A 12,137-nucleotide genomic window follows, 5' to 3' on the forward strand; every position below is an offset into this window, starting at 1 on the left:
TCACCAGCACACGCATTCTTCGCTTTCCAAAGTTATGTGTTTTTGAGACGTTCTTCACATGAAAGTCACACAAATCCACACGTAAATAGGCCTACTTTAATTCACCGGCACACAGAAATCGCAATCCAGTAGATGGCGACATCCACAAATATTTCTTGACTTGCATTCGTGTTTTGACATCCACAAATAAAGAAATCATATATGTAACTTGTAAATTGTTTTTCACAATTGTAGATGTGTATTTGTAAATGAAATGGCATTTGTAAAACTGAAAATTGCCTTTGTGAAATTTTGCATTTTGTGGATCACCAGCACACACAGTTTTCATTTTCGCATTTGTGGATCAGCATTTGTGGATCACGTATTTTTGAGACAAACTTTGCGCAGAGAAGCCATCCAGATCCACAAGTAGCCTGCTGACACTTTCTAATCCAGTAGATGGCAGTGTTGTTCTATGGGACTCATAACCAAAGATTCTTTGCTCATAACACACAGAGCTAGCGAACCTAGTTCTTAAATCTAACAAGTTATGCCTTTTACAACAAGCTTTTTGATGGAAAAGTGGTGTTTAATTTCCATAATCTTTGTTTAGTAAACGCATAAAACCGTCAGTTTGCAAGCGAAATCAAGAATTACGATCTTTGAATAGGGTTAAGCTTATGTGCTATAGCCTACAGGTCAGTTAGGCTAACTCCCGTATGTCAAAATAAACTGATTTGATCCTATGAATTGTTTAGCGATCACACAACAACCTAACACAGCAACCTCAAACACCACTGTTGAACCTAGGCTACTGCTTCAGTCATGTAAGAAATAAGCAGTTTATTAATTATCTTTACCCGTTTAATCAAGTCCACATGACCAAAATAACAGCATATTTAAAGGCTGAGCTAGCATAACAGCCGATGCTGCAATGGATAACTAATAAAAAGTTTCATACAATTAATGAACTTTATCACTCACATTATAGACCCTTTTAACAAGGTAAACAAAAACAATGCTTGAACATTCTATTTGGGCCCCAATTTACTTCCGCTGCATTAAGATAACATATGGAATGTTAAAAAGGAAGTCTTGTGGGGCCAACTATGATGCTGATAATGGAACTCTCTTGAAAGGGTCTATATGGCTCTAAATAGGTCTATTAAGGTTTTGCACCTACGTCATAATGTCATGTGACCATTTGTTTACGACTAGAGTGGTAGGCAAGAATGGTAGTCAAGGCACAGGGAGTGGTAGGCAAGCCTACAACAGTCGGGTTGCATAGGCTACACATGGTTACAAATAGCTTCAAAATTGAAATTTTAATATCAAATATTGACCGGGATGCCGACCACTTGTGTAGGCCCTAACAGTTGGTTTTACAATAAGAAGCAAAAAGGCAATGAACGACCGTTTAGCCTACCTATCCTCGTGGTTGTGGAGGATGATCGTTAGCAGCTGTGAAGTCTATTAGCATATTCTCAAGATGGCCTAATGGTGTAGCCTAGGACCTATACAACTATCTACAGTCGTCCAAAAATAAATTGCCAGAGATAGGCTATGAAGGGAAAAAGTGCAGCATTTTAAACATGGCAAGATTATTTTTACCGGAACAGTTTGTTCTAATTTGTCTCGTGAAATGTGTGCTCCTGGACATCAATCACCTATCTTCTGTCCTTCTATTTCAAGTTATCATGAGTGTCATTTGATTATCACAAAATAAATGAAAACAGAATAGGCTTATGTGCTATAGCCTACTAGCCTAGAAATCTAGACGCGCCCCTAGCGGCAGCAAATTACATTTGCTGCCAGGGCTAGTCTAGCAACTCTCCGTTGGCTTGTGAGCTCCTGAAATCGAAACTTAATCAGGCCAATGAAATCGTGTATAGAGTCGTTAGGTGGGCTTAACATAATAATTGATGGCAGAGTTGCAACGGTTTGGCTTGAATTCCCTGCTACTTGAAAACAAATAAGATGGATGTTGCTGTTGGCGAACAGTGTGACACGAGTTAAGCTTTTATTAAGTTGGCAAACGTTTGAACTAGCCAACTAGCTCCGCTGGTGGGAAACGCATGGGACTCATAGCGCTGCCGCTGTCCTATTGCGTGCAGAGGGAATTTGAAAGACAACTGATTATCCCGCCCCTCGGACTGAGCACTGTGAACGGTGCACTGGCTCGTCAGGCTAATAGCCTACAGCTCAGTTAGGCTAACTCCCGTATGACAAAATAAACTGATTTTTGAGCTGAACTGGAACACAGCAACCTCAAACACCACTGTTGAACCTAGGCTACTGCTTCAGTCATGTAAGAAATAAGCAGTTTATGAATTATCTTTACCCGTTTAATCAAGTCCACATGACTAAAATAACAGCATATTTAAAGGCTGAGCTAGCATAACAGCCTAATATAGCCGATGCTGCAATGAACTAGTAAAAAAGTTTCATACAATTAATAATTAATTAAACTTTATCACTCACATTCTGAGTTTTTCTGGGTGGTTATATATCCATGCAGATCGTCTTTGAATGAGTCATCGCTGTTATATGTTATAATATGTTACAGGATTCATGACTTTAACGACATTAATGTTACATGATGCTGACTGACGCTGGCTATGTAGGCTACCGTTTTAACGTCTGCTGAGTCTACATGCCTACCAAAACCTGTCGCTGTTCAGTTCAAGTTAAATGATCAAATATTGTTTGATTTTGTGTCAACTTTCAGAGGGAAGACATGTTCCTTTCTGGCCAAATTTCACAGCTTCTAAGAAAGTCTATCGTCTTCGTGTAAACCGAGTTTTGAACAGAGAAAAAAAGTTAGGCTACCATAGGCTACATGCAGGTTCTCCCATAACGTTATCGATACAGATCAATGCACCAAATCAGGGCGATTTTAGCGAAATAACGTTCCTGTGACAGGCTATCAAATATTGAACAATGGGATAACGTTTCATCATCACCTTTATTGATGCCTGAAATGTTGACATTGCTGAAATACAGAGATGTAGCCTACTGAGAGGAAGCTGCAGACAACGATGTTCAATGGGTTCAACTTGTCCCTTGACTACCAGGTGCATGTAAACAAAGCTATAGAACCTAGAATATGTCACATGAAAAACGTTAATAGATTACACAATCTGGACTGCTTTTCTTTAGGTGACCCCAAGTGATCTCTAAGCAGAATGATGGGTCTGAATGAAGTCTGACTTAGGTCTTAACCCTTAGAACCCTAAGCTGTTTTTAGGGCATTTTCACTACCTTTATTCATAAGGATTAATTCTGGTCATTGTAAGTGCCACACACACATATTATATATTGTTTTTTTCAGCAGAGTCTAGGCTATCCAGATCTGCCATCATTTCATGTATTAGTACTAGCATTGATTTTATTTTGATTTTTAAAGAATTAAAATATAAAAAGTGTATTATAAAAATTATTATATTTCGACATGTATCTCACCACAGCAAGCTCATAGCTCTACATGCATTTCATGTGTGTGTAGGGCAGACTGTCCTGAATCGGGCAATATAATTACCATGTTGGTGGGATACTCTGGGGCTGAGCAATTTACAGACATATGTGGTGTGTGATTTACAGAAATAAATGCCATTTTTTATTTAGTGATGAAAAATGACCTTTTTGCGCTCAATACCTGTGACACGAACTGAACTGACCTGACTTGACCCAAGTTTGCGTGTTAGCATGTGTGGTGTATGCACTCATAATGATTCTCAACTTTTTACTGCATTGCCATGAACAAAGTAAAGGCAAAAAAGGTGTTTCTTTGTTGAACAAATTGGGATGCAATGTGAGCCTTGAATTGGGTGCCATGCAGGAATTTGCTAGGATCTCAAAACCGGATTATGAACATGCTTTGCCATAGAGAAACACACGATAGCGTTGGATTATAAACATGCTTTACCACAAAAACAGACAAAAACGTGGGGTAAGTCCAGCTATATGAAGTTATTATTTTGCTGTCACTTCGTCTGTTTTATAACCCAGAAGGATGTACTTGGTATCAAATGATAGCTCTGTGTCTCCTCTTTCATCTGACATGCGTGGCATATCTATCCGATCACGGGTCCGCGAGTATTTCAAACGAGAGTAATGGGTGTGCAGGGTTGGTTTGTGTATATGACATTAATATTTTGCAGTCACTTCGTCTGTTTAAGCCAGAAGGATCGATATCCATGGTACCAATGGATAGCCCTGTTTCTCCTCTTTCATCTGATATGCTTGCCATATCTATGCTATCACGGGTTTGCGAGTAATTCAAACGAGAGTAATGGGTGCGCGAGTGAACGCAGAGAAGTATAGACTGTAAATATGATGCAATTTGATTTAATTTAATGATTTTTTTTTATTTTCATACTTGATCGTACAGACAAGTGCGTAGTCTCTTTGGAAAGCTTCTTCTCTGTCATGCAATAAAGGTTTCATCTCGCTGCAATGAACAGTCGCGGAGCAATGTAACAGAGAAGAAAGGGTGTGTGTTTTTGACGCACTTTGCGTCAATCGGGTTCTAAGGGTTAATAGGCCTTCACACCAGACAGCTCTCAATCAGAACTAATCTAGTGGATACTGAGCTGAGAGCGCTGTCAGAGGACCAGCTAATGTGTCTCAGTCCTTAGTGACAGGAGACGAGACCCCCCCCCCCCCCCCCCCCCAACAAAGTTGGGATCTGTGGACCTTGATATTTCTCAGCGTGCTTGAAGCCTCCTGACAGCCTAGCCACATGTGAGATTAGCACAGTTGAGTTTGATTCATCTAAAGCTAAACCAATCAGTGGGAAATCCATTTTGACATCTCGCTTAGGCATCACATAGCAACATCAAAAGGGGATGCATTAGCGTTTCCTTTACACAGGCCTCAGATCTGGGTAACGGTCCCTACACTACATGTACATACTGTATGTCTCAACAGAGCAGCAAATGTGCTTCTACATACTGTATATCACACCATGCTGGCCTCTTTGAAGTCCGCAGATCCATGAAATATATCAAAGCACATTTTACTGGCAGCTCTCGTTAGGGACGGCTCAGTAACCAGGGAAGACGACCCCACACAAAAGACAGAGGCGGTGAGCACAGATGCTGATGCTCCTCGTGGGGCCAGAGCGGGTCAGGCGGAAACATGAGAGGACTTTTGGGGGGGACTACGGGGGCCCCCAAGGAGCACATGAGACAACGGGAACCTACAGGGACAGGAGTGGAGTGATCTGAGGGGAAGATGGTGTGTGTGCATGTGTGTGTGGGCTGGGGGACCAATGGGAGCACGGCCAGGCCAGAAGTGAATTATTTCAGTCAAGAGAGTTGAAATTACAAAAGATACTTCTGACTTCAAAACACTGTTTCTATTGATGTCCATATAAAAAGGGTGCACACCCACACACACACACACACACACACAGACACACATGCGTGCGTGCACACACACACACACACACACACACACACACACACACACACACATAAATACAAATATAAATACAAATATAAACGCAAATAAACTAGACACAAACTATTTTTTTAGGTCGACCTGACCACGAACTGCAAAGGGCATTTATCATCTGGTAGCACAATCTGGTGGAAATCATGGGCAATTAAACAGGGATTACTGTTGAGAGCTCAAAGCTCTGTACAAATCTCAACATGTGTGGTACTTACAGCAGAGTGAGATGATGCACATGGCGTGGAGCTTGTTCTCCGAGCGGATGTAGGATCGCATACAGATTACAAAGACGTTGCCGAAGCATGTGGTTGCCGAGACAACCCATACAAAGACACGGAGCACGATGTTGGCCAGCATGTCTTCTAGCGAGGAGATGCCATCGGTGTTGGGCTTACAGCTGCGCACGTGTGGAGCGTAGCCGCAGTACTGAAACTTCTTGAAGTAGCTGAAGAGAAGAGAGGAGTACGGAACACATTTTAGGAACAACAGAGAACAGGTCCCATTAGCAGCAGAGAAGAGGACACATTCTAGCTGTTTCCTAAAAGAGGGTTTTCGTCATAGCAATTAAACATGAACTTTGCTATCAAAATTCCCTATTAAAATTCCCCAAGTCCCTATTTTACATAAGGTTGCAGTGAAATATTTAATCTTAATGCAAATGTCAAGGTGTGCTCTGTCATTTAACAACAGTATCCAGGGGAGTATATCCATCATGCTAGAGTAAAAGAATGTATGATACGAACCAAACCTTGATTCAAATAGAGCTTGGCTTCACTGATACAGAAATAAATAGGTTTAAAGCATGCAAAGCTTCAAACATTTTTCTAATTTAATGGGTTTCAAATATTACTGCCATCTTAAACCTGTTCAGCTCACTTACTTATGTAGTTTACATAGACATACAGAGATGAACAGAGCAGTGAGGAGACCTACATGTGTGTGAGATTCCTGAGGGGCTCAAACATGCGTCTCTGGATGTTCCCAATCTCGATTCCCTCGATGACCCTGCAGGAAAGAAAACAGCATCATTCCAAGAGCAGCGCACAGTACGGGCCTTTCATATCGCGGCCCCTCTTCCGTTAATGCTCCCTCTCTCTCTTTGCTTTCCTTTCCCTTCAGAGCACAAACAATTACTTCCACACAGACTCTTTCTCAGGGTAATGCTTTGATGTGTGCCCTAAAATGGGACATTGTCACCATCGTGGCCCACTTCATCTGACTCAGAGGAGCACGTTCAATAAGGCACATTTTCTAAACTAACCACTCTGTCTTCTCTGTTTCAATCAGACTATGATCAGAACACACATTCAGGAATCCATACTTTCAAACATCAACATCAAGATCTTTCTTGGTATCATGAGGTTTTCATGTGTGTGTATGTTTACAATAGAATTGTGAATATGGACATCATCCCAATGTGACTAACTGTGACATCAGGTGATTATATTTATATGATTATAAATGATTTCTTAACTATATGTGTCTCAGCAGATGCTTGACTGCAAATTCAAACTCGTAGCACAGGCATATGGATCCAAAACCAAGCTTGTGTGAAATCTTTATCTTCAGAGATTCACAATCTCTGCGATTCCCTCACATAGAAATGACAAGTCAGGATTTGGTGCCACTTTTGTGGTGCAGCCAAAAGCAGCATTCTCAGAAATTGTAAAAGGTGCTCACAATGATTTCAGTTTATGCAGGTTGTCGAAATGATCCACCTCCAGGTCAAGAATGGGGTTGTAGGATATATTCCTGCACATAATTAATATGATGTCATGTCACAATCACCACAATTCCATATTCAATTAGTAAGATTAAAGGCTTCTGGGTATTATATTTAAAAAATCAAGACAATGAGACAAAGAAGCCAATCTCCAGAGCAGAGATAAAGGAGGTACACTTACAACTGAAGCAAATCTACCAGGTCAACAAAGAGATGAGGCGGGAAATCTGTGATGCGGTTATTGGACAGATCCCTGCAAAGAACACAAACCATTTACTGACAGAAATAGATTAAGTCCTTTGAATTGCAGCTCTGTCAGGGTACTCTCCAGACATTTTCTTTCAGAAAATGGTATTTTATCCCCCTTTGATCTGCTTCAGGTAATGGCATTTTTGTTATCGCTGAAAGACTTGCTATAGAGATACATTCATTTCTAGTTGGAGCAGGGGTGTGGGCTAATAATAATAAGGTCAAAATTCTCAAAAATAAAATGCAAATGTGTTTTTGTGTTATAGAATGCTTCAGAGAAAGGGAGTGAGATTTCAGAGAGAATCCAACTCACAGCTCGCCAAGTTTGTGAAGAGGAGAAAAAGCCTGGTCATGAAGATGATTAATTTTGTTCCGCTGCAACACACTGTAAGAGACACATGAAAACACATACACACACACACACACAAACATTATTCTGAGAATAAATAAATAAATAACCAATAAATAACCATTAAGCTTGTTTAATATTTGACATGACTTTTTAGAAGAGGTTTGCACCACGTCTATACTTCCACAACAATAACATGACCTTCCATTCCATATATAGGTGACTGGTGGTGTTAACCCTCTAGGCGCCACAGTCGACTTTAGTCGACAAGATGCGGTACTGAATAAAACGGCCGATTTAGTCAAATAGGGTGTCATATTTCGTTCGACTTCCACTCCACTAGATGGCAGACATGTCATATGTCATCCCTGAGTCGAAAAAAAGTCATGCTTTAAACAAAACTTTCGCGCTACAGCTGCAGTGAATCAGTGCGTGCAATACCGGAGCTAGTGTGCGTGTGAGCTACTTTATCAGAGCGATATTGTCAACGTCAGCGAGTATTTGCATTAGATTATCGTCTAATGGCATCAAAAAAGTTTACCTGAAATGAAGTGTTGGGTCTTCTATTCGCGGACCCTGATTCTGAAGGGGAATATCTGCCTTCAGAAAATGACGGTGATTCGTTTAGTGAGGCTTCAGATGCGTCCCTGCCTTGCAATGATGCAGCTGGACAAAGTGAGAGTTTACTCCATAGTTTAGCTTACACCAAGCACAAACGTTGAATCGTTTGCCCAATGTCACTGGTGGGAATAATGTTTCATGGGTTCGGAGTGTTCATCGGGAAGTTAGCAGGGTGTTAGTGGTGTGGCGAACGAGGCTGGAGGTAGCCTAATATCCATAGCGCTAGCTTCTGTCTTCTGAACGTGTGCCTCTCCACAATCGCGGTGACGGTAACGTGGTGGAGCCTTTGTCTAATGCCACTGGGTATGTTAGACGAGGTCGAAGTGCTCATAGGACAGTTAGGGGGGAACGTAGTGTCAGTGTGGGGAGTCGCAATGAGAATGACAGTAGGCCTAGTCCGAGCTGCGCAAATTCTCTTCACTCGGCGCGCGCGAGGCAGATCTGGCCATGCTGCTCGCATGGTGGAGGTGGTGACACGCTCTCTCCCTCTCCCTCTCCCACACACACACATTAGGTCATGCATAGTCTATCACAAGATGATGGGAATGCCGGCCCTGTATGGATAGGGATAGGGAGTCATTATCTCTACAGCAAAAGGCCTGCTACATAAAAAAAAGTCAGCCATTTATTAGTAATGATTTACACTGTTGATTTGCTATCTATTTCCCTGATCATTTAGGACATACACTATGTGTTCCTTTTTGTGTGTTCATGTCCTTGTGATGTGTGTGTCTTTGTCAGCTAAGAAAAAAAAACAAAAAAACATCAACAAAAAGAAAAAAAATACTAACATTGTCTCTTGTCTTGTCTCGTCATCTCACTCCTGATCTGTGCCTTGCCGTGGCAAATGAGCTTTTGAACTAAACAGGTCTTGTCTACTTGTGTTTGTGTGTCATCTGAATAATATATATGTGCCCCATACATGGAATCAGAGTGCCTACTGTATGTAGTAAATGGAAAATCTCTACAGCAAAAGGCCAGTCTACCGCTACATGCATTTGGTTTGTTTCTGTCATTTATTAGTAATGATTTACACAGTTTGTTCACTACTTACTATTTACCTGAGCATTCAGTATTGTGCAATATAGCATACAGAAGGTGAGGGACATTTTGGGGGGGAAGAAGTGGTGCATTTTATCATTCAAACATGCAACTTTTCATGAACATTCTATAATCCAAGATGGCCGCCACCATATGACGTCATAATATGCAAATTAGATATAAACATTTAATCTCTACATAAACTTTGGGTCATCCTTAATATTTCTCTAATTTACAGAAAGTCTCTATCTCTTATCACTTTTAAGATATAGCCTTTTGAAATGAAGATGTCAAAATTGATCGTTTCGGAAAAAAACCTCTGGCGCCTAAAGGGTTAAGAGTGTCTGTGTTTTCCCCTATTAGATTGCATCCTTGAACGCTGCTCAATTAGGGTCCGAAACCCCATTCCAACTGATGCAGCCAGTTCATTGATATTCATTGAGAGGCGTGATAGGAAAGGGAATTGACTTGACACAAAAATTTAAATGGAGATTAGAAAAAAGTAACACACACAGACACAGCTCAATTGTAGACAAAAAGTTTGTGTGGGTGTGCGTGTTTGTGACCCTGCCTCCAAATGAGGACATCAAAGAAAACAACTGGGTGAGTTTAAAGTTCAAACAATCAGTTTGATCTCTACTCTCTAGATCTGATAGAAGGCACCGGAACACACACGCACGCACCAACACACGTGTCAGTTCTAGTAGAAAAGATAGAATAAGCCTGACAGAGCTCTCACAATCTCCTAGAATATTACAATACACCTAGCCGACACTTTTTAATCAAAGCGGCTTACAAAAAGGGAAACAATGGTAACACTTCACTTGACAGTATCGACATAAGAGTTACATGACACTGTCATGAACATATGACACTGTCATGACACATGAACCCTAACCCTTACCCTAACCCTAACCCTAATCGTAGACTTAATCCTAATCCTAACTTGTTATGACAAAAACCAAATGTCACTTAATAACAGGAGTGTTATGTCATAAACGTTTATGACTTGTTTATGACACATTCATGACATTGTCATGTCACTCTTATGTCGATACTGTCAAGTAAAGTGTAACCGAAACAATCAAGGTACAGTGCAACATGGACAAGTTAGTACAGCAGTAATTGCTACTTCCACAGAGTCAAGTGTCAGTTGTAGACAGGTGGTAAGTGCTAGAATTAGCATGTCTAGCTGTTGGTAGTGCTAGAAGAGGAGGTACTCTCTCAAGAGCTGGGTCTTCAGTTATTTGAAGGTAGAGAGAGACGCCCCTGCTCTGGTGGGAACTGGTAGTGTGTTCCACCAACGGGGAGCAACAGTTTTGATTGCCCTGAGAAGTACGGTCCCAGAGAGACTACAGGGCTGAAGGCTGGAGTGAAGGAAACATCACAGAACACAGAAGCTTCTGTGGACAATATGACAAAGAGAGGTATTGGTGAATAGTGAAATGAAGATACGATATTCATTTCACTGTTCACCAATACCTCTCTTTATGATGAAGGTGCTATACTGTGTGATTCTACCCTGGGGAATGGGAACAGCCTACAGCCGTACCAATGTCACTGGTATGACAATTGTGCTGTTCTGGTCCTAGACACCAACTCCTCACTGCAGCCAGTCCTGGGAGGGTTTTGGGGCAGACTGCACGTTGCCCTCAAATCTCTTTGGTCACACTCTCTGGGATTAGACACACTGACATAAGTAAATACTGTTGCACAGTATGGAGAGGAGCTCAATGCCAAAGTTATAACCAGATTAGTCTTTTCGTACATAGAAGGAATGCCTTTGCTTATGAGAAGGAGAATGTGTCTCTTCCACATTTCAAATGAAGAGTTCTCCAGCCAAGCACATTGGAGAGAGAATGGCAAATGGGACAGTCTGGCTCACCATTATTCAGAGCCACCCTCAGAAAATGCACACCACAACCATGCGTCACCACAACACCCTGGAGTGTACAGTATGAGTGTCTGGAGTGAGGCCTAATACATGGCATTGACTTCTATGTTTGCTACAAATTCTCCCGCTTGGTTGTGATTTTTTCTCACGGTGAATTTGTTCTTGAATTTCTCCTTGGGGATCAATAAAGTATCTATCTATCTATCTATCTATCTGTGTTCTTCTAGATGTTGCTGAAGGTGTGAATGCCTCTGGAGGTTTGGATAATAGGCTCCACTGGTACCGTCACAAAGAACTAAAACCACAGGATTCTAGACTTCCTCCCATATGCACTTTTGCCTGAGAATCTGAGGGGTAGAGTGACTGTATCCAATATACGTACAAATCACTCTCTGATCATATCCAATCTCACAGCAGAGGACAGTGGACTGTACACGTGAAGAGTCTTTTGGTAGAGAAAGGAGAACCCAGGTAAGGTTTGTTATGAGGGAGAGATCCGCCTTGTGTACAGGGATCCGTTTGGGGTGCACTCTCTTTTCTACAGAGTGTACACAACATTAATACGCTGTGTGGTGCTGGGGCTGGTCACTGCCGCAATCTGGTTCAAACTTAAGAGCAGAAGAGGAGAGCAGATCTCTGGACGTCAGAGCAGAGAAGGTCAGCAGAGTGGGGGAAAAGACCTATGATGACGTGAAGATGGCTGAACTCAGCACCTGAACTAAACAAGCTTCTCTCTCCTGTGTCAGCTGTAGCTGCTGAACACAGCATCTGAACTCAACACGCTTCTGTTTCTTGTGTCTGCTGAACACAGCATCTGAACTCAA

At 41.5% G+C, this 12,137-nt stretch overlaps 1 protein-coding gene across 1 annotated transcript in view; it reads right to left on the reverse strand.

Moving 5' to 3' along the window:
• rxfp1 (relaxin family peptide receptor 1) overlaps positions 1-12,137 on the reverse strand; it is a 131,055-nt gene that overhangs the window by 13,100 nt on the left and 105,818 nt on the right. Inside the window, exons 11-15 of the mRNA XM_042062063.1 lie at positions 7,722-7,793; positions 7,341-7,412; positions 7,117-7,188; positions 6,370-6,441; positions 5,652-5,881 (exon numbers count right to left, since the gene is read on the reverse strand). Coding sequence (XP_041917997.1) covers positions 5,652-5,881; positions 6,370-6,441; positions 7,117-7,188; positions 7,341-7,412; positions 7,722-7,793 — 518 coding nt within the window. The remainder of the gene's footprint in view (positions 1-5,651; positions 5,882-6,369; positions 6,442-7,116; positions 7,189-7,340; positions 7,413-7,721; positions 7,794-12,137) is intronic.

This window comes from Alosa sapidissima, chromosome 14 (genome assembly GCF_018492685.1).
Source record: "Alosa sapidissima isolate fAloSap1 chromosome 14, fAloSap1.pri, whole genome shotgun sequence".
Taxonomy (NCBI): Eukaryota; Metazoa; Chordata; class Actinopteri; order Clupeiformes; family Clupeidae; genus Alosa; species Alosa sapidissima.